The 23,319-nt window shown below is 42.3% G+C and overlaps 1 protein-coding gene across 1 annotated transcript in view; it reads right to left on the bottom strand.

The window, feature by feature from the left end:
• dip2bb (disco-interacting protein 2 homolog Bb) overlaps positions 1-23,319 on the bottom strand; it is a 37,997-nt gene that overhangs the window by 3,495 nt on the left and 11,183 nt on the right. The window contains exons 2-33 of the mRNA XM_040158794.1: positions 19,669-19,740; positions 18,381-18,533; positions 15,135-15,260; positions 14,682-15,017; positions 14,119-14,256; positions 13,318-13,437; positions 11,925-12,122; positions 11,552-11,643; positions 10,660-10,770; positions 10,417-10,540; positions 9,958-10,067; positions 9,426-9,528; positions 9,257-9,321; positions 8,653-8,746; positions 8,448-8,567; positions 8,233-8,347; positions 7,845-7,984; positions 6,825-6,961; positions 6,616-6,696; positions 6,349-6,476; positions 5,913-6,027; positions 5,445-5,646; positions 4,752-4,864; positions 3,878-3,958; positions 3,556-3,679; positions 3,316-3,437; positions 2,806-2,917; positions 1,605-1,714; positions 799-929; positions 534-702; positions 266-436; positions 108-169 (exon numbers count right to left, since the gene is read on the bottom strand). Of these exons, the coding sequence (XP_040014728.1) occupies positions 108-169; positions 266-436; positions 534-702; positions 799-929; positions 1,605-1,714; positions 2,806-2,917; positions 3,316-3,437; positions 3,556-3,679; positions 3,878-3,958; positions 4,752-4,864; positions 5,445-5,646; positions 5,913-6,027; positions 6,349-6,476; positions 6,616-6,696; positions 6,825-6,961; positions 7,845-7,984; positions 8,233-8,347; positions 8,448-8,567; positions 8,653-8,746; positions 9,257-9,321; positions 9,426-9,528; positions 9,958-10,067; positions 10,417-10,540; positions 10,660-10,770; positions 11,552-11,643; positions 11,925-12,122; positions 13,318-13,437; positions 14,119-14,256; positions 14,682-15,017; positions 15,135-15,260; positions 18,381-18,533; positions 19,669-19,740 (4,075 nt within the window). The remainder of the gene's footprint in view (positions 1-107; positions 170-265; positions 437-533; positions 703-798; positions 930-1,604; positions 1,715-2,805; positions 2,918-3,315; positions 3,438-3,555; positions 3,680-3,877; positions 3,959-4,751; positions 4,865-5,444; positions 5,647-5,912; positions 6,028-6,348; positions 6,477-6,615; positions 6,697-6,824; positions 6,962-7,844; positions 7,985-8,232; positions 8,348-8,447; positions 8,568-8,652; positions 8,747-9,256; positions 9,322-9,425; positions 9,529-9,957; positions 10,068-10,416; positions 10,541-10,659; positions 10,771-11,551; positions 11,644-11,924; positions 12,123-13,317; positions 13,438-14,118; positions 14,257-14,681; positions 15,018-15,134; positions 15,261-18,380; positions 18,534-19,668; positions 19,741-23,319) is intronic.

The raw sequence follows: 23,319 nt of genomic DNA, 5'->3' as shown, positions 1-23,319 counted from the left end.
GACTTCCAGACGATTTAAGTCCCTGAATTTAAGTGTCAACTTAGGACACTTAAGACTTGTGAAAGGTTTACGGTAATCCCCGAGAGAAATCATCCACGTGTTCTCACCTGTCATGGCGGAGGGACTTCATGTCCACATACACCGTACAGGGATCAGGACCAGTAGTGCCCTGTGACACACAAAGAACAGATCCATACAGGGTCAGACTTGAGGTACAGGTCACAGTGTGTGTCTTTGTAATGCCAGGTTGTGTTGGCTGGTGTACCTGCAGGCAGACGGCCAGGTTCACCCTGGAGCCAAAAGCAGTACTGACAGCTCTGTACGACAGCCCCACGTCCTTAAACAGCTTGGAAAAGGAGTGTGTGAGGGCCAGGCGAGGGCGTTCCTCTGCTATCACCACACAGCTCCGCACGCATGAGAGGTTCACGCCACGAGCCTGAAAAACACACGCACGTACACATTGATCATCAAACCCGTGAGCACGACTCTATGTTTTGTCATGATTAATGGTTCTCTAGATGTGCAGTCCTTACCTTGAGTAACTCAGTCTGCGTGCCCAGTCCTTTAGTGCAGAGCTCCATGACAGAATAGGAGCAGAAGGTGTCTCTGACACGGTACTGACTGAGCGTGCTCAGCCACAGAGACAAGCAGCTCTCCAACTCAAAGGGAGGAATCAGGATGGACTGGTGACCTGAGTAAACACTGTGAAACAAGAAATGTCGTTGAAAAAGTAAGTGTATAGAGGAGAGACACGTTGGGGCCTAAAGTGGGTGTTTTGTGGATGAGGGTTTACTGTACCTTGCGAGGCACCACAAGACGAAGCCCAGACCACAGTAAGGATCCAGGCAGATGGCTATTTGGCGAGAGGAGTACAGTTCACACTGCAGCTTTATAGAGCGGCAAAGTGCACTGACAGCTGCATGAGAGATCTGTTACAAACAAGAAGACGCATAGAAGAAGATCAAGGGAAAATTTCACTCTGACTCTGAAACTGTTGTATATCATCAACGTGAAGTTTCCAGGAGCAGTTTTGTGTTCTCTCACATTGAATCATTTTGAGATGCCCACAAGTCCCTGTCTGACTGCACTGGATTATAATCTATTGAAGTTCATTTCCATAAGGGGAGACTTTGCTATCGCTTCCTCTTCTATGATGGATTTCCCACTGTACGTTCTGAACATCAATGCTGAATGGTAGCTTTATAATGTCACTGGCCTGATTCTGTTCATGATGTTTGTCAGTCCACAATGTTCATCCCACTCACTGCGGTCTTGCAAAGGTAATTAGGCAATTCTAGATGACTGACTGGACTCTCTATCAAACTTTTATTGTTGCTTGTTTTATGTTGTTGATTTTTTTTTTTGCTGTAGCCTCAAATATATGAGACGGCATATAATCTAGGTTTAGCCAATTATACACAAGTGTACGAATAGTACACCACCAAACAGCAAAATAGGCCCATAAATGCATAGACATTGCCGCCTGCTGCCAGCTATTGTTAATGGTCTTTGCAAGCTGCAGTGTGGTACGATGTTTTTATTTGAATCTCTTTCCTGCAAGAGGGAACACACCAATATTTGAAAGTGAATCTCGTGTGTCTCACCTTGACCCCAGTGAGCATGCCTGTAGTGGACACACTGAAGTCCAGATAAGCTATCATCTCTGCTGTGGGCGGTTTATAGATCTGTGGAGGCCGACGGCGGGGAAGGTCATCTGCAAACAGGAACAGCGAGTGTTTTAGGAGAGAACAAAGTAATCATAAAATTATTCTGAGCAATAATGACGCAACAAAATGTAATCATTACCAGGTGTATGTAACTATTGTTCACCGATATTGGCACTGAAATCAGATGTTGTTTACGTGTTGTGCAACAAGTTCATTCAAATTCAACTTTTTTCAGGAGGAGCTTCACATAACAAAACACACACAGAACAATACACACTGAAAGGAATAAAAAATAGAAACACAGTATAGCTGCGGGCAGCAACTCTCCAAAAGTACACTAAGCATGCAACAAATCTACTCAGAGAGCACTTTGATAATAACTAGAGAAAGCATTGGAGAGAAATGTCCCACTTCCTGATTGGTTTAATGCTGCAAACGGTCTACATTAACTGACGTGAGCGTTCCTGACAGAACTGTGCACTTTAAGCACGACTAACTTTACACTCACCATGACTACTAGAGCTCACTACTGATGAGCCTGTCTCCAATTTTTATTAATGAGCAAGTCAGATCATGTAAATAATGCATATGCTCTTAAATCAGAGTATAGTCGTTTTTTATTACAAATATTTGGCATTAATAAAGTAAATGAGAAAGACACACAGAATTATTTCCACCATTTATTTATTTTCTAACTATCATAACAATTTGCACACTTAATGCGGATTTAGGGTTCAGATATGTGTTATAGTTGAGCTTTGGATTGATGGCGGCGCTAGAGGAATTGTTATGTGTTTGTTTTTTTTAGTTTTTCAAATTCACTTGTAACACTTTGGACAGCCCATGATAAGAGTGAAGTCCGGTATATTTATGCAGTATTCACATACTGTATGGTGAAGTTTTGCCAGTGCGTGAGAAGAGGCCTTTTTCAATGAAGACATGTTGACATGTCACAGTAGGAAAACTGCTTCAGTTTCAGGGTCCTGTATATTGTATTGTGCATTCTGGCTCATGTCATGTCTTACCGGGACACTTGAATAGAACATAGCCATTATTAATGTTATTAGTAACACCTGTCCTTTTCCTACCATAATAAGTTAGAATGTCTGCTGTGCTACTGTGTATTTCGGTGTCCTACCTGTGTCGATGATTGTTGGCCACGTTTTAATGTTTACAGAGGCAGCAGCCTCCTTGGAGCGCAGAATCCTCATGAGGTTTTGAGTGGTAAGGATACATGCAGCTTTACTGACCTGGTAACAAAACATAAGCATGATTCATTTGAATAGGAGACGCTGCTACAAATTGTCAAAAATTGATTGAGTGGAAAAAAAAGCCCTAAGCATATAAAAAAAATGCACCCTTGCACACAACATGATTTATCTTCCTTTTGCCCGACTGATACTTTTTGAGGCCAATACAGAGAGTTTAAAAAAAAAAAACAATTACAATGAATCAGCTAAAATTAATTCCAGATTAATCAGAATGACCAATTAAAATGGAAAACATTTACGGGAAACTGTATGACCTTATTTTCAGTTGAAGCCATTAGTCTGTGCAGTTTTTTTTGTTGGGGCTCAGGAAGTCACAACCCCGTGAGCATGCAGTAACACGCACATGTGCATGTGCAGGAGAGCACGCATACACTTACATCAATAATCATGCGGACAGTAGGCAACGTGGCTGCCAGGTTCTGAGGATGTGGAGGTCTGACATTTACGGGAACACATCCAGCATAGAGACAGCCGTAGAACGCAGCTATCAAATCAATGCCTGAGAGAAGGATGGAGAACAATGGTGGAGTAAAAAAAGAGAGAAAACCATCCCTGATTCACATTAATTAATCTTAATGGGAGTAATGCTTAGACAGGAAGCCGGAGGCAGAACCTACCTGGAGGATAGAGCAGCACTACGTTCTCTCCAGTGTTGATGCTGCCTTTCTCAGTGAGTGCTCCAGCTATCTTCTCAGCTCGCTTATGAAGCTGGACGCAGGACGCTGAGCCCACTGTTACACCCTGGAGGACAGGAAGAAATAATGAGAAAAAGAGGTAAAGGGTCAGAAACACAAGGTACAATTCTTTTAGCAGTTTCTTTTATTCCTTTTATTCCCAGACCTTTTATTCTTGTGCATCTAAGTTAAAGTAAATGTAAATTAAATATCTGCATTGATGATACACTGTATTTCACAGTGTGTGAAAAGATCAGTATGGTACCTTAGCATTAAGAAGAACAAAGAGGACATGGTCTGGGTCTGTCTGTGCCCTCCACTGTAGAGCCTCTGTCAAATACTGATGCTGTAATGAGAGGAAAAAAGGAATTAGATGTGTATACTTTACACCTGAGGTTGTCCTTAAAATGAACTGTACACATTATTTCAAACACAACCATGAAGAGCTTATACAGGGAGGGGTTTTGTGCTGATGGAAGAACTTAATACATCTAAATAAAACAAAATAAAGTGGAGACTGCATACTTCAGTAGACAGCCGGCTGGCATAGAGTATCTCTTGCCAACGTGCAAACAATTTATACCACATACTCTGAGCCAATCCAGCTTTTAAAATAACGAACATAGGTTGTGAAAGGTACGTCTGCAGTAAAACAAGGGATAGCTATAGAAGGTACATATCTTGTAACACAAATAAAAAATGAAAAAAAAAAACATGCAAATTTTCTTGTGTCACAGTTTAACACAAGCACGCAAAATAAAACCACAATGCACTGTACATTAGAGCGTGATGAGATTAAACAAGGGTGTAAGGAAGGTACCAGAAGGGGCCGCCATTCTTACCATCACAGTGGGCCACATACAGAGCTACATCCAGAGGGAGACGAGAGCAGAAAGAAAGAAGAGTCCAGATTTTTTTTAAATTTATAGAACTGAGCTCTGGCTGAGCTTGGGCCGTTGTTACACTAGCAGTGGAAAGTCGTCATACCTCGCTATTTCTAACACACTTTGAGCATTGGTGCTGATCATGTGCACACGTTTCCTGCTGCTTCTGAATGACATGAATGTGGCTCTTTTAAAAATGGGAATGCGGTTAAAAAGTTATCAGATTCAGAGTTACAAAGACCATGGTCACACTACCTTCCGGACTAGATCCTGGTCTTCGATCATGCCGAGGTCCCGGCCTGCAGCCTGGGCGATCCTTTTTCCTGCCACCAGGTTTCCCACCATGACAGACGCAGGACCTACACCAACTACAAGGGAAAAAGAGTGTGAGAGAGACAGAGAAAAGGAAAGGGCAGGGAGAGAAAGACAGAAAAAGGTAATGTAATCCTGTCAGAATCAACCATGAGTGTCATTTTCACCCCACAGGAAAGTAAAACAAAAACTAATCCAGAGTAAATACAAAAGCAAATGCAAAATAACAAAACTGAATTAATTATTTGGGGGGAGAGTCTGTGTCACACTGGGTTCAATGTGGCTGTGTTCAAGTATGCAGATTGTGTGACATTTTGCCAAACTTTGCGACAGCAACGGCCACAGGGCAGGAATATTACTTCCCCAAATTTAGAAACTGTCATGTCTGCTCTATGTCACAATACTGACCATGCTCTTATTTTACGAAACACTTTATACCCTGACTGTCTCTCACACGGCAGGACGGAGTCAGCAGCCTCTCTCCTCCTTTACGATACAGTTAGTAATTCAGGCATCAGAGCAATTCTTATCCAGACAGAAGTTAAAACTCCAATTGTGGACTCTTCTCATGTAGACATATCCCATCCAAATTGTGCTTAATACACATTTTACAACCATGTTTTATCACACACGTACCTGGCTGCTTCTGGCGGGGCTTAGGCAGGTTGGTGACACATGTATGGGGACACATGAGGATGTTGCAGGGGTGCAGGCTGCCGTCTAAAAAGAACTGTTTGGTGTCAGAGATGTGGATGCCGCCCAGGGGTGTTTTAGGTAAGGTGTTGGCTGGGACCAGAGCCAGACAGTAGAGGCCCACCTGGTGGATGCTGTCGATAGCCTACAGAGCAAACCAATTATTCAGATGACAAATTAGGACCTGAGTTGACAAAATAGTAAGTTTGTCTCTATATCATTGACACACTGAATGGAGACCTTCAGTTCAACATTGTAGTGGAGCAGCGTTCAGAGGAAATGAATTACTGTGCTTAACTATCACTCAAATTAGTACATGTATGTTTTTACACCAAAGAATCATTTTACACTGCTTGTAGAAAAGCCGCTTCATAACAAAAAGATTTGAAAGAAGCTGATGAGGTATTTTGCCTGAAGCACTCGACTCATCCACTGGAAGCTGTCCTCCTCGCTGGCATCTGGCCTCTGCTCTGCCACGATCACTACCCTCTCATCATAGAACACTGTGACTGAAAACACAGCGATCCTGACACACACAAACATAGAAACGCACACAAATACATTTAAGATTATTCAGAGGGTGTGGAAGTCAGACATATATTTAAAAAAAAAGAAGTTGAAATGCAGCCTGAAATTGCTCATTCCTCACTAAGATAAAAAGAAACACCAACACTGACAATGGCTGTTTATCCATCAACATCACATCTAGTTATGCCTTGTTTGGGCCTGCTGTGCTTCCTTTGTACCACCAGATGTCAGCAGTGATAAATTAGGATTCACGCTTGACCCACAGAAGAGCTCATCATCTTCCTACACATACACTGTATGAAGAAAAATGTCTCCTCACCTCCCACGGTACACGGTCTTGACTGGCTCCACGGCAAGAGCGGTGGCCACCAGGTCGTCAGCGTTGTGTCTCCGCCCGCTCACCATCAGCAGACCCTCGATCTTCCCCACCACGAAGATCAGACTGCCCTGTACGGAGCAGGGGACACACAGCGGCGTCATTATACTGTAAGTATACAGATCCGTTCAGAGAGAGAGAGAGGGAAGGAAGGGTTCCAGGAAGGCTTGAGTTACCACAGATGTACTCTAATGAAACAGTCTTACTTACTGGGCCAACAAACCCCAGGAGTCCTGACCGCACAAACGGAATCTCTCCAATGGGAACTCCATTAGCGTTAACCGGTATTACCTGAACGCAGCCACACACAGACAGAAAGGACGGCAATAGAAACAACACCAAAAGAAATTAGTCAACTTTCTTATTCTATGAGACTGTATCAGTGCAGGCAGGTTTGTGTTTTAATTCTGCTTCTGTACCTCAAAGGTGTTCTTTGTGAGTCCAGGCAGGCCGTAGTACATGTTGCCTCCAGCGCGAGAGTTGACTACTATCTCTCCTATCTCATCTGTTTTACACAGCTGAGGAGGCCCGTCAGGCTTAACAATGCACATCAGTGCTGGAGACGCACAAAGATGACATTTAGAAAACAGAACACTTCTCAACTTAAAGGTACAGTCTTTACCAGCAGCTACGTGCTTTTCAGCTCAGTTTTCAATGCACATCACCTTCCCCTTCACAATTATTAGATTTACATTAATATAGCGGTTATCTAGAGGCCCAAGATCTTAAGGTGCACATTTGAAAACTAATATTCTTCTGATGTGTGAGCTGTGTGATTTTCAAGAAGTGGAAAGAGAGCCTCGTTTTCTTCTGTATTGCAGCTACAATAATGTTGGATGAGTATTAAAAATTAAAGGAGGGATTTGACAATTCTGTGAAATATTCTGGGTCACAGAAAATCAACAACTGGATTGGTTATTTAATTTTAATGTGGAAAAGAAGGCAAGATAGACTACTTAATTGGTCTTATTTCTCCAGTCTGGCTACAATCATACGGTCATGTTTTATCTGTAATCTATTATTTTTGTTGTACACATGAACGCCTGAAAAACTGGACTCTTTAAAAATGTATGCTCTGCCTTTTTGATCCGGTTTGAAGTTACTTGTGGTGTCTTGTAAGCCCATGCAGGCTGGGCACAGTTGTGCGCATGACACAGTAATCATTTTTCCTGCTGCATAGAAACAAGTTTTCGTCCACGTCAGTATGAAACGAAAATCAACTTCCAGAGATTTGAATTTTGTTTGAGATGCCGTAGGTAATCCATCACAGGAAACATTTAGCTTTTTTTTTTGCCAAAGTTATCTTATCATCTTGTATTAATGCAACTGAGAGCATTTTCTTGCTTCATCTTTGATGTTAGATTTCCCCACAAGCACTTAGCTGCTGTTTGTTTTTCATGCTTTCCTTTTGAGTCATGTATCTTTCCTTCTATCCTCACCTCCAGGCATAACATGCCCCACATCTTGCACAGTCAGTGCAGAGTTCTTGTCTTCTGTGTTGACCCTGATGACACCGTGGCTCAGGCCGCCCATGGAAAGAATGGCACGGGCAGGGAGGGGTGCACCCGGTACTCCTGGTCTACACAGGAAAGAGAGAGAGCTTGATGAAACATGAAAATTTCCATCCATCCCATCTGTTCTTACAGTTAGCCATGTGTACACCCACCCATGCACAACACAGCATAAAACTGCCTACATTTTCATCCGTCCTGCTGGACCAGTAAAAATGAAAATCAACCTTGAATGAAGCATGTTTCATGTTTGGAAGAAAGTGGGAGGCAGAAATGAGGGGTTTAAATCTCCTTTTGTTTCATTTTTGTGACATACCTGCGTATAGCTACTGTCATGGCCTCAGGGGAAGTGGCACAGGGACAGATGACCTCAGGCTTTAGCCCGTGGGACTGAAACACGTTCAGGAAGGCATCACAGGAAGACACCGACCCTGGAGAGCAAGGGATAGGGGATTCAACATGTTAAACCAGATCTGTGCAATTTGAAAAGGTCTGGTTTTACAAAACTACAAGGTCATATGAAGTACTCACAGGGGTTAGCACCATCAGCAACAATGAGCATACGTAATGAAGCTAGGCTGGTGTCTCTCTGGTCCCGATGAGACATCATGGCCCAGTGTAGATCACGGCACTTCACCAAAGCTACACGAGCTACCGAGCGCAAACGTGACATGACGTGTTATACATGAAGTTCTTTACCTGCTTCTACTAAAGATGAGAAATTAGTGTAATTTACCTTTGTGGATGTGGACCCTCTGTACCCAGGAGAGAGGACAAGCCTTCATTACTGCATAGGGAACACTGATAGTGTGTATCCTGTTCATCACAGCCTGGAAACAAACGAAACCCAATCAAACAGCTAATACAGTTAAATACTTATTTTTTCCCATCATGACAAAACCCCGCATTATGACATTCTACTAAATTACATTCTCAAATTACTGAAATTTAAAAAAAAACAAAAAAAAAACTGAAAGACAACCCCCCTACTTCCAAAAGACTATGACAGTTTATTGGCTTAATGTCTAAAAGCAAAGTGCTTCACCAGGCAGTTATAGTTTAGTTTATTGTACCACTACAAATGCTAAATGCTATATAATGTTGAATCATTTCAACAACAGAAATGCCTGAAAGAAAATCAGAGATTTGTGTGGGTGGGGTGAACAAAAAACACAAAGGGACTTCTACAAACACGTCTTTTCAGAGCTCACCAAATAAAAACACAAAGAGTCCAACGAAGAACTCATGATTGAAAAAAACAAAAAAGGGAATTTCTTCATTGAGCTTCCATGTCTAGTGGGAAATCAAATGCACCTATACATACGTCCACACACGCTCACCGTGAGAACACCGTGCCATAGGCCCATATCCTTTTTAAAGTCCAGGACATTCACTAAAGTTTCCCCTTAAAGTGAAGAAGGACAGAAGTAATTTCAGACTTTTATCAACTTTGCTGATGAAGAATCCTTCAGGTGATGGCTACTGACAACACTGCAGGTCTTTACTCACCCTCACAGTAGTTGCAGGCCTGGGTCAGTGCTTGGCAGTGGGTCAACATGGCTACTTTAGACACGGCCACGCCCACCACTGTGCCTTCTTTGTTCGCCTTGTACTACACAGGAAGGAGACACAAGAGGACCATGTGAATACCTGTGCAAACCGAAACACACTTGTCTTTTCAATTCACATGAGGATGCAGGAATGGTCAGGTGTTAATGCTGCCATATTAAATTTTGTTTCTATTGCGCTCCAATTGTGTTTGACAACAGCCAGTTGTAGTTTAGTTTAGTTGTATTAATTTATTATATATGCATTTAAAGAAATCCTATTAACTAAAATTCTGTTAACTAAAAGATAAAACAAATTTACTAACTTACTTTAATTTAACCAAATGCAAAGTACAGTTGCGCAACGCAATAGCAAAAACAAACAGAAGCATGACAATAAGCATATAATTAAACTTAATATGTTCTACAATATGGTGTCCTTAAACAGACAACCTAACCACAGTAACTGCTGCGCCAACAAGCCGCTCTGTTACCTCTATATACGCAGGGTCAGTGTTGGCGGTGGGGATGTGCGGCTGCCAGTCTTTAGAGGGCTTGGTTAGGTATTTCGAGTCTGTCACCACCCACTTTAGTCGAGGCCAGCCTATCAGAGAAATGCATCAGTCAAAGTGAAGTCGAGTCAGGCGAAAGATGGTACTTCAGGATATATAAAAGAAGGTATTAATTTCAAAACTTCCTGCAACCATTTTGGGGAAAAGCCACCTGATTTTCATCTTCACGTATTAATTAAAATACACAGTACAGCATAACTATTTCTAAAATAGTCTGAAACTCGGCCTGTAACTTTAATTGTAAGCCATTACATGCTAAACCTTCACGCCTGCAGTATTTCACAAAAGAATGAGACATTTTTTACTGGATGAAAATCTCATTATTGAATCCATTGTGGTAATTTAACAGGCAATTCCACATTCAGGAATAAGGTTGCTGACCTTTGTATTGCAGTATTTCCCCTGTGGGTGTCTTGGGTAGACCTTTCAAACAGATCTCACTGGTCAGAGCCAGACCAACACCACAGCTACCCAGCAGAAACCCCACCTGGCTGATACCTGCATCCTAAAAACACCACACACACAGAAAAAAACACAATTATACAATCACAAGTTTCAAGTTGAAAGGAATGAAACTACTTCTGTACTCAGTATATATTCTTGTTCCTATGATGGTGTTCTCACCTTGCGAGACAGTGGTACTTCAATAGGTACAGGAATAACTTCAGCCAGGAGGCAGCCATAGAAGGCCACCCAGAACATCCCAGGGTCACTGTTGGGGTACACCAGCGCCACCTACCAAGACATTAAAGCTTTTTTAGCATTTTAACTTTATGTTAGATTATAAAAAGGAAAATGTGTCTTTATAGATGTAAACACTGGAGATAATACATTCTTAGTATTATTAAAAATTGATATTAATTATAGTAACACGTATACAAGTCTACAGCCATGCTGAGACTGTCGGAATCTGTACTTGAGCTAAATGCTAACACCAGCATGCTAACATTCTCACAAGGACAATGTTAACGTGCTGATGTTTAGCAGATGTTATGTTCACCATGTTCACCATCTTAGTTTAGCGCGGTAACATTAAAAAATTTGCTTAGTAGCACTAACCACAAGGTGCACCTGTTGCTGATGGAAGTGTCTGCAGTTTGTGTAGTTCTGTAGGTGTTTTGTAAGTATTGGCCGAACTGAAACTTTGACCTGATGGTGGCGCTAGAGGCAAAGTCTGGTGATCATGACAATTCATCCTCTGGGCACCATGAATGCCTGTACAAAATTGAATGGCATTCCATGTAGTTGAGATAGAGATAATTTAATGGGGTTTTTTTTCTGCATTTTATAATTCACAGGTCAGCAACAGTATACCACTTCTATGGTTGCCATGGTTTCAGGCGTCTCGCACAAGGACACAGATACACCAGTTTAAATCAAGAACCACCTCATCTGGTTGCCCACAAATAATACAAAATGTATTCCTCTGCGCTAAATGACTTCGCCAGGATGACACTACATTTGTTATGCATTTGTTGTGTGTATCTCTTCTCTGTCTGTATGTGTGCTGTCTCACCCTGTCTCCGGGTTTGAGGATTTGCTCGTTCTTGGTGCCCAGCTTGTTCAGGAGGGTGTACGCCAGCTTCACACTGCGACTCCACAGCTTCCCTAACAGACAGAAGGTGGACAGGGGAGGTAAGATCTAATCTAAACACGGCCAATAAAAAAAAAAAAAAAAATCTCATGGCACAAAGTACAATTGGCTTCCTAATATTTGAGATTAAGTGAATTACCTCGCAACATAGAAACATAGGTGCTCTTTTTAGTGCAAATCGTGTGACTACCAACAGTCGTATGATACAGTTAATGCACCAGCTGCACTTTGATTTGACACTGTAAAAATCCTTGCATGGTTTCTGCACATTAAATATGACAGTCGTGTGTCTCACCATAAGTCAGTGTATAGAGCGGTCTGCCCGTGATGTCAAGAGCAGTGAGGGCGGGGCTCTTCCCCTGAGTGGCCCCCCAACGGGCCAATGCTGCCTGCAGGGCTGGGGGCCAGTTACTGACCACTCCCAAAGGCTCTCCTTTCACTGGCATGATCTGACGGCCCTCCGGTTTGGGTGTGTTTGGGTCTGGCTGGGGCACTATGAGAGAGACAACAGAACATGTTTGGGCATGTTACAGATGAATGGGGCCCATTATGGATGCCCCTAGGATAAAATGCAGTCCGTACATCACTGTTGGCCGATGCTGTACATTGGCTTCACCAATTCAACCTTTTAACTGCTTCCCCTTTCCTGTTTCTTCCCTACTCTCTCTCTCTCTCTTGCTATTTTAACTGTCTAAATGCATTAAAAAAAATAAATATTTTAAAGAAAACAGACTGCCCTCTGATCCTGTTAAAAAAAAAAAAAAAAAACAGAGTTTTACCTATGCCCTGCTTCAAATCACAACCAACTCATGTTGTGCAGATAAGCACTGCTCAAACACAAAGAATTTATTTTTAAACTGTTACATCACAAGGTGCCAAATACTGGTAATACTTTCTGATAAGGCAGCCCTTATAAGTTGTAACTAACGGCTTTATTAATGGTCACTAAGTCATTTACGATGCTTTACAGATCATTTATAGGCCATTAATGAGAACAAGTTTTGCCCGGTTGTGAAAAATCCCTTTGACTGGCTGGACTTTTTTTCCCCACTTACCTGTACCAAAATCCATTTATTAACAATTCATTAACATTTACATCTGCTAATTTGATAAACCTGAGACTAGCTGCCTTATCAATACTTAAATGAGAAAGCCTTAAGTATTTATTAATGACTTATCAACATTTAGAACTGCACTGTTACCGAATGGAAAAGTTAAACACTGACCAAAGGCATTTATCACAAACCCAAAAGTTGCGCTTCTTGACAGCTTTTAACTGATCTATAGAGCAACAGGAAATTCCTATTAACAGTTAATGAAGCCATTAGGTACAATTTCTAAACACTTTATAAAGGCTGACTTATTAGTGGTACCCAAGATGTATTTTTAAAATATAGCACAATGTTTAAAGTTTGCCCGTCATTAAAAATGACATTGACATTTTTAATGACTTGATTTTTAATCCAAGTCATTAAAAATTTTGTTTGATTCATCAATGCAAACATTAGAAATAGCTTTCATTTAAACATTTCACTTCCTGAAGCATACAAAGTCATACTGTAATGCTGTATGTGATGTTGTACAAAAAAAACAAAAAAAACCCAAACAAACCTTTGACACTACTTCAGTAGATATTTAAGGGGAATACTGGGAACACAGTGGAGGAGGTGTTCCATGAAGCAGCGTACCTTCTACAATCTCCTCTGAGTCGTCGGTGAAGAACTCGCTGAGCGGGGGCCTCTTAGGCCTCTTCAGGGTGTTGAGAAGCTGCTGGATCTTAGTCGACACTCGGCTGCTGACAGGAACTCCTGCAAGCAGGGTGACGGGGGAGATTGGACGTGGCAAGAAAAAACAGTCACAGACACACACACACACACACACACACACACACACACACACACACACACACACACACACACTGGTTCGTACACAGTCACAAAACTGCTGAAATTTCTTCCCATTTCACAGTCTGCTGCTCTTCATCCCGTAACACAAGGGGCTGTAACTATTTGTTCACATTAAATTATTTGTCTCGAATTGAGTGTAATGACTTTTAGGAATGAAAAGCAGCATATGCAGGTGGCAACAACACAAGGAAAACACAGTGAGAAGTGTTTTTGGTTTTTTTTTTGGGTTGGGATCACACGTGAGGATTCATTTTGTGTGTGCATGTTGTGTTGGTTGCATTTATTTCTAAAGTAATTCATTACAAACAGGAGGGAGAGTAAAGGTAGAACCGCAGACACAGAAGGCTAGGGACATCATACATTAAAGAGTTTCCTTACTCTGGATATTACCTCTTCCTGTCAGCCAGTCAAATAAACATGTGACAGGGTGGAAAAAGATCAAGAAGAAAAGAAAGCAGTAAAGTCTGATTAATGATACGTCATGGCTGGAAGTCAACAATTATTTTTAAGAGAGAAGAATCAGACATGGGCTCCAAGCAAAGACACACAAACGAATAAAAAGTTGTTTGGTGTAGCTGTTACCGTCCGCAGTCTCCATCATGCTTGAGCGGCTCTGCCCACGGCTCATACCCCGGACCACGGCGTTGGAGGGCAGGTCCACCCGCGAGCCTCTGGCTGGAGGGGCCACAGCTGTAACATCTGGAGGAGGAGCGCTGTTCTCTGAGGGAGTTGCAGGTGAAGCAGTGGAGGAGAGTCTGAACGAGGCTATCCTAAAGTTTCAGCTCACTTTCTATGTACAATGCTACGCACCGGAATATTAAAGGTGTTTAAACGGAGTAGAAACCAGCATACATGTAAATCTAACTGACAAAATTCAGTCAAAATTAATAGATTGGATTCATTTTGATATAAATTCCTTCAATGGTTTTCTTTTTTTTTTTCTTTTTTCTGTATTTATCCTGTGTCGTACTTCAGTTCTAAGAAAAACATTACATTGTGTTTTGTGCTATCTCTAGTGGACTTTTTTATTTTCCTTATTTCTTCCTTTATTGTTAAAACCTCAAGTAAAGCAAATTCTGTAATAAATGATTTCTGATTTTGCAGTGGAAACTGCTGAATTAATACAGTTAACAGTAGCGTCTCACCAATGCGACTTTGAGCCAGCATGTCTGTCACAGCTGCGGTGTGGGGCTGCTGATGTGGCTGGTGCAGAGGCTGGTACTGAGGTTGGTAATGAGGCTGATACAGAGGTTGGTACTGAGGTTTGTACTGGGGCTGAGGCTTAGCTTGGCTTTGAGGCTGCGGTTTGGCCTCTCCGTGAGACAGTGTGGAGGAGGCTGAGGAGGAAGTGGAGGATCCCTGAACGGAGCGGTTGATCCAAGAGTCCGGGCTCTGCAGGTTGGGATTGACCAAGGGCGGGGGAGCGACCACTGATGACTGCCGGCGCACAGATGTCTCATCTTCAGAGCCTGATGAAGAGTCTAAATAAGAGAGAGAATCGTATGAATTTCAAGCCCTGTGTTCCTCTGGCTAAAGGTGAAACTTGTCTGAAAAAGTGTCTTGTCAGGACGGGAGGATTATCCTTCTTCCTGTCCTACCTGGTGGTGTGCGGGTTTCAATGGGAGACTGGACATAAGTGGAGCGCCGCTTGGTAGGCATGGGCAGTGCCATCTTCTCCTCCTTGTGTTTAGCCAGGGCAGCTTGTACTGCCTCAGTATGGATATCTGCATAGACAGAGAACAATACACGCACTGCGTTAGGGAGAGCTTGGTCCTGGTGCCTTTGGATTTGATTAAAAACAAGGAAACAATGAAGGAAACCCTGAAAAAAGGATTTTAAAATCACTCAGCAAGAGATATTTTTCCCACAACACATGGTCTTCCTTTTCCCCTGATGACAGATTTTTGCTATCACCCAAAGTGGTTTTTGTGGTGTGGGTCTTCTTTCTATACTGGCTTATGTAGAGACTTTGAAATGGCATTATTTTCCTCACTGCTGCTTGAATATTGCTATTATTTCTTTTTAACTATTTCATTGAGCTGTGGGTCCTCCAGTTCATTGGATCCTATCCTAAAGGGCCCCCAAAATGTATCAAAATGTATCAAGGGCAGAAACTATGGCCTAGGAACCAAGTTTAGACCCTGGTTGCTCCAGTCCAAAAGTAGGTGAAGAATCCAGCTTTCCCACTGCTGCAGTGTTTATCTGGTAATTTTTTGTTTAAGAATTCTCAGCATATTGTATTTGTAAAAGGAAAATTATAAGCGAGGAAGTCAGAAGAAAATCTTGGGAGGATGACTGTGGATGACTTTCTCATGGAATCGGGAAACCATAACGGGAGCAGAGAGCAAAGCTGTGTATTTGCCCACACACTTGCCTACACACATGCACACGCAGACACACACAGTAATAAAAGCAGAGATACTTTCACTTGATGACACCCACAGGCACATTAAAAAATGACCACGTGAACAGCTGCACCTTCACGCTGCACAAGAAAAACAAAAGAACAAAAAAACAAAAGCCCACTCACTGACAAATCACATCTATTAACTCGGGACATTATTTCCATTCAAACATCAACACAGTTAAATAAATCATCAAGCGCAGCTCATTACACAGCAGCAGTGGGGACCATAATTACATAACTGGCACTCTGCTGAAGAGATCGCTCCGTTCTACATCCTCCCTCATAATGTGCCGTTGTCCACGCTCGCACGGGAGCGTCAGGAGAGGCTGACTCCTTACACTCGTCTGGGGGGACGAGGGCTGTCTCCGTGGCAATAAGCGGGGTGGGGTGTGTTCTACATCCGCTCCAATCAACAGTGAGATTTGCAGGAAGCTAAAGGCCTTAAATCTAGTATTACCTTTCTTACGTGCCTCTGTGGTTTACTGATGTGAATTTGAATCGGTGGAATCGTTTACAGAACGTGCATATGAAACTCCAGAAACTGGAGCATCATAAAACACAGTCAGCACTGTATTTTAGTGAGCCACAGTGCTGGCAGGTTGTTTAGGAGCAGTAATAACTGGAGGAAGCTAGTGGAGACGAGAGGCCGTTAAATTCTGCGCTTTCTCTGCAGCCCATGAAATAATGAGCACTTTCATTTCTTCTGCTTCTTATTGCTGCAGTGTTTTGTCATTTCTTCCTATTATTCAATTCTTTTGTATCTCTTTTAAAACTCTGCTTTTTTTTTTTTTTTTGCTATGCTAGCAACGGGGCTCTAGGTATGAAAATGTCGCTCGGTCTGTCGGTCGGTCGATCACTTTGATGAACCGAAGACTGAAATATCTCATCAACCTTTGGAGGAATCACCATGAAATTTTGTACAGACATTTATGGTTCCCAGAGGGTGAATCTTCATGACTTTGGTGATCCTCTACGTTTTCCTCTAGCGCCACCGTGGGGTTGACATTTTTGGATCATCGGTTAAATGCCTTGGTAACTATTGGATGGACTATCATGATATTTGGTACAGAGATTCATGTTTGCCTCGGGATGAATAGTAATAACTTTGGTGATTTGTTAATTTCAGGCATAAATATCTCAGGCAGAGATATTTCAATCCAGTCAATTTACCATTTACTACATTTGTCAGTGACGCAGCAAAATGATGGTTATTCCTACATTTATGAAATCTCAATTTACTTGTCACTACAGAGTACGCTACTCATTGTAATATAGGGAGAAGTGAATAAATGAATAAGGGAAGGATTTCAGACACTTGACTGACGATGTCAAACCTTCCAGTTCCCTCTGAAAATTAGCCAGGTTGAAACGGTGCCGTATCAGTGCAATCTTACTGTACTTGAACTGTGCTACACAGTGAGCAGAGTAAAATGGATGGCCCACGGCTCATCATCTCTCTTGTCCTTGCTCTATGCTCCTCTCCTACAGACCGTCTCTTTCAACACTTCAGTCCTAACTTTACTTCTACACTGCACTGTGAAAGACAATGTTGCAGTACTATCCCTCCGTACCTTTCAGCATGGCTCCTCATTCCTCATTTATTTCTTGAGATATTGTGCAAATTTCAATTTTGCCTCTAGTCTATTTTCCTAGCTCTAATCCTTTCTTTGCTGAATCCTCCAATCAGATAAAAAAAAAAAAAAACATTCTGTTGCTGGTCAGACTGAAACATCTTTAGACAACCCCTCCACCAAGCTCCAGCTTTAACAGGCTGACTCTAGCCAGCCTGGTATTAAGCATGCCGGAGTGCGAGGGCGTTTCACATGAGAGGAAAGAATTGTTGAAAAGGCAAGCAGGAAGAGAGAATTAAGAAATGAAACAGGGGGCTTTGGAGGGAGGGAGGGAGGGAGGGAGGGAGGATGCTTTTACAGTCTGCGCCTCAGCTAACAGACACACTAATATCCTCCTCACATGCTCTGTGCTCTTTCACCTCTACTCTGCTGCTCTGCTTTTCTTAAACCTTGCCAGCGTCAGGTTTTCCCCACCAGATGAGTATTCCTCTGTTCTCCACACAGCCTCCTCACACATAGCCAGGCAGTGACATCACTCTGCTTTCACAGACTGGGGGTCCTCACTGAGGGGCTCCCCAGCTGCAGGGTTGCACTGCTGTCTGTCTCTCTCTTAGCCCTTCATGCACACACACACACACACACACACACACACACACACACACACACACACACACACACACACACACACACACACACACACACACATTCACACGCAAACACACACACTTCTTTAATTGGTCCCACTGAAACAGCCCATTGTGTCTGAGATTAAAAACAAGCGGGTTCAACAAGTGAAGCGGATGTAGGCTTTTTAAGATGTAGGGTTTTTTTTGTTTTGTATTAGTGATGTATTAGTTCTTGCTGACCTGATCTGTAGCGGTCATCCCTGGTTCCCCCACCGCGATGAGTTCTGCGGGAGCGACGTTCTCGGTACCGGGACGAGCTGGCGGGGGGAGGGGCGTGGCTGGAGGAGGAAGTGGGAACGGGAGGCTGCACATCGTTCTGAGGGGGCGGCTCCACTGTCAAAGAAACACAACAAAAGATGTATAAATAAATAACACAATGGAAGCTTAATATCTTGCTTCTCCAACATTGTCATCTCAGTTTCTACCTTAGTGGCAACTCCAGGGAGCATCAGTTGCCATTCCTTTCAACACAAACTCCATGTTTCTGTTAAAGGTATCTGGTAGACCTCAAGAAGCCAAAGATCTTGACTTAAATTTTGCCTTTTAGAAGCAAAACAATAATATATGGTGTGTTCATGGAAGAAAGCAGAAAGCTGTGCATTTCCCAGCAAAAAGCAATGACTTCCTACCCTGCTTTAAAAATCTGAGGGTACTCCAGCATTTTTTTTCTTTCTACCCTTCCTGTTCCATGTAAGGTTTTTTTTTTCATTTTTTTGTTTTTTTGTTACATGTAATGCTGTGTGGTAATAACTGAGCCTCAACAGCACAGTACTACACTAGTGAATGAAATTTCTCATATGGACATTGGCCACATTCTCTCTACTGAATGTTAGTTGTATGATTTGCACCAGGGACCGCTGTGTAACCAGCAGCCTCAGTGTTTAGTCGATTCCACCTGCTCCTCGTTTACCGATTCTACTCTGATTCTACAAGTAGAGCCTCCAAAAATAAGCCAGTAACTTGTGTCCGACCACCAGTGGGATGATGGGAAATTAGCACGGCCACTGCAACACTAGCAGGCAGCAGTGAGAATCATCAGGCCTAAAATTACCAGTGTCATTTAGAGAAACAGCCATTTACTGAACATTTACTGCAGTCTACATCTAATTGACATTTCCCCATAGTCATTCTACAATGCAGCTAGGTTAACATTTAGTGATTTTTTTGGGTTGCAAAACACTTTTACAGTGTGAAACCCAGGTTGTAATGACCACTTGTTATGAAAAGAAATGGATGTGTCAACAAGGCAGCTTAGCTGACAGCAGGCAGACCACTGATTTTGTGTCAATAATTCACAGCAATAAGACACTACAAATCAATTTAAATCGGAATCATAACAGACAAACCGTTTCTCTGTTGACTTGGCGTTTTCGCATGTGTATAATCAGAAAGGAAAACAACAGAGAGATGGAAGATGGACAGTTACATCTGCCCAGGAAAAAAAAGAAAAGAGATGACAGGTTTTTACCTGGAGTGTGGATGACGTAGGGAGCCAGGAGTTTGGTCCTTTTCTTCTCATAGCCCTTCTGCGTAATGTCACCTGTAAAACAAAACCCAAATATAATGGGGTTTTTTTTTTTTACAGACTGGGCATGATAAGGCAAAGCTGCTCGTATAACGACAACAAATTCTAACTTAGATTTGATAAGACTAGAATTAATATATATATATATATATATATATATGTACATTCACACTGTCAACAGTCCTGATCTAGAAGAAATTTTTTAAACACACTTCTTCACTGAGCGACATTTTTGCGGAAGCCTTTCCCCATTCAATATTACATAGCAAGTAGGAAGATTTCTTTCTTCTTGATAAAACACATAACAATCCCATTTTAAAAGCGAGATCGTATCTAAAAGTGGTGAGTACCAAGTGACAAGACTCATTCAAGTATTCTCTCCATATTTTGATGATAGAATTAACACGTATGGACTGATCTACTTTCTCTAATGTGTCTGAATGTAGTCAGTCAAGAATCAAGAATGGTGATGGAGGAAGAAGAGAGCAACAGGGAAGAGAAGATGGAAACACAGATGGATGCAGGCAGTGTTGCAGTAATCTCCAGAGATGGCTGAGCACATCAAAGATGTGGCTTGGTTCCAGCCTCGACAACGACACGAAGGGAAAAACAAAGCGTGACTAAATTTGGAAACTTACGGAAGCGTGGGCATGAGATCGGAGGATTCAGACACACCGAGAGAAAACAGAGAGGCACGAAAGCTGAGGACAGGAAAGGTGGGGGACACGCAGAGATAAAACGGGAATGACGAGAACACAGAGGAGGAAGAGACGAAGATGATGAGAGGGAGAGACGACAGAGGTGAGTGACATCAATATAACAGTTACATCAGGTGGACAGAAGAGGAGGAATCCCGAGTCACAAGTGAGAGGTGAGCAAAATGTCCCTTCAACACCCACTTCCTATCCCCCCTGCCAACATCCCATCTGCACCTTCCTCTGGTCCACCAGACCCAACACAGGCTGACTGAGCTCTCAGCTGGCCCTGAAGCGATGCACTGACTCTGCCAAACTCCTCTGTGGGCAAAGCTGTCAGACGTTCAGATTCATCCTAAAAATCCATCTGGAGAGACTGCAGTCACTTCTCTAGTAACTGTGTTGAACAGGGATGATTCATTCAGTATGTCCGCCAATGGCTGCTCTGGTCGCTCTCAAGCCTCATCTTCATCATGATGACTGTCTCAGTGACAAGGGACAAACCTCAACATTTGCATACAGGGACTTACAGTACCTGTAAGAATGGGGGACGCCCCTTTATTACGTAAAACAGAAGATGAAATAAGCCTGCCTGCCTCTCTGTGTATAATAACCCTGGGTTGTTTCCACTCTGTGTGATATTGGCCAGTTCGACAGGTGATCCTATTTTGTGAACAGCACTGACTCTTCCGTATCGCTATCATCTCCCAGAGCTCTGAGCTTTAAGCCCTGATTAAAAAGTAGGCTGTGCTGAGATGCACAGCCACGAAAGGGTGAAGCTGTCTGCTACCGTTCGTGTCTCTTCCCAGTTACACCACAGAGGACAACAGAGATTAGATGAGGATTTCCTGGCACACCGGCACAGGTGTACACCCGTCAGGCAAACAACTACATAGAGGACAGACCTAGGGCCGGGCGATAGGGTTGAATTCAGTCACTATACTGAAGGGCAAAAAACAACAGACAGTCAGATGCAGTGTTGCCAGGTGTACAACAATGATCCTCTTTGTACAATAACTTGCAGTGGCTATGATTCACCTCTGCGTCTCTCGCTGAAACGTCTATTTTGACAATTAGTCATTTTTTGTTTTGACGTGCTATATTTTTGAGGCACTGAATAAAATACCTGGGGACTGGGTCAGGTCTAGCTTGGAAAACACACACACACACACACACGCACGCACGCACGCACGCACGCACACACACACACACACACACACAGAGAAAAAGTCTTTGTTTAGAGACAGCAGAAGCAGGTATGTTGCCGCAAATGTGTTTTTATTTGGATAGGTAAGTCTTAGAAAGTTCAGTTAGACAAGGTTTTTATTTTCCTTTTCTTTTTAGACCCAGATAAGTAATATTTTAAAAAACAATTTGTTAGAAGTTGTCTTCTGGATTTGTTTCTTTTTTGATGTAGCAACACCTTAGTAGTTCCCCTCTTTTGGTTGACTTTTTGTTAAACCTAAAAACGATCCATTCTGCAATAAATAACTTTATGAACTAAATTCCATCTGGTTTTATGTTGCTTATCCTTCCTCTAGAGAGCTGGGTTGTAGTGGTCCTGTAGCCTACATATGAACTGTGGCCAAGAGCCATATACGTCGTAAACTCAGTTCTGGATCAGGCAAAACCAAAATTGAGTGTACACAAAATGTCAGTAATAATCCCTCATTGTATAGCGCTCGTGCACAACTACAGCAAATACGCTTGGTCCAAGTTTAACCATGAAGTTGGACTGTAAACTGTGGGAGATAATTTTACTATTTTTACCAAAACAAAAAAAAATTGATAAAAACTATTTTTGTTAAGTATTAATAATATTTTCTTGGAATCTTTACTTTGGACAACAGAAATTTGTAAACCACTAAGACAGTATGATCATGTCACCTCGATACGACTCCACTGAAAGACAGTACACAGACACAGTTATACATTTAACCACAGACTGATCATCTTAACCTTAATTATAACGTCCTAACAGCTATAGCCACAGTTCTTCGGTACAGTAGATGACAAAGCATTGTTTTCAGCGAATCAGCCATCTACACAGTTAAACCACCAAACTGCTGACAGAAATGAGAGTGTTCATGTTTGGAGGGTATCGCCTGAGAGCCCACTCCAACACAATGTCTACTCAGGCACTGAGGAAAAAAGCAGGAAAAAGCAAACACTTCCATAAGTAATGCATGAACGGTACAATTGGCCTCGCTCAGTCACGATGTATTTTTAGCTCATGTGAACAGGCAGTTTCTCTGCAGAGAGACTGAGCGCGAGAAAGAGCGATGGAGTCGGAGATGGGGGAGGGGCTGGCGTGGCATTAAATGAATCTCAAAGTAATCACTCGTCCATCTGGATGATTTGAAATTCATCTGCTTTTTTTATGCTTGTATCATCAGATCCAGGCTCCAGCAGTCGGAGCTAAAGAGTTAAACCTGTGTGAAAGGTGCATCCTATCAGTGAACAACAGGTGAACAGATATCAAAACGGAAATTAAAATGTGGTAAAACTGGCAAACTGGTATATGAGAAAAATGAGAGAAGCCTTTATAATATATCTTAATTTTTCTTTTCTTTTTTTTTAAAATTCAGTGCACTTTGAGCGACCTGAGCTTTATCTTCTATATGAAAAGTGCTTTACAAAATATACCTATTTTTTTCTCTAATTTATTTAAAATCTAAGACAAGAATCTGTTCCTGTCCGTTCAAAATTTACACTAATAAACAGTCAAAGAGGTCTGCTTAAGAGGCAACGCACAGCTCCGCTGAGGTGACGAGGGGCCCACTCGTTAACCCACTTTCTCACAGTGACCCAGTAACGTCTTTCCTAATGGTGGAGGTCACAGTCAAACCATTTCAGCGAGGAGTGTTACAGTCAGGCTTTGCGTGAGGCCGCCACGGCT

Source organism: Xiphias gladius, chromosome 21 (assembly GCF_016859285.1).
Source record: "Xiphias gladius isolate SHS-SW01 ecotype Sanya breed wild chromosome 21, ASM1685928v1, whole genome shotgun sequence".
Lineage (NCBI taxonomy): Eukaryota > Metazoa > Chordata > Actinopteri > Istiophoriformes > Xiphiidae > Xiphias > Xiphias gladius.
This window is presented reverse-complemented; position numbering and strand designations above follow the sequence as displayed.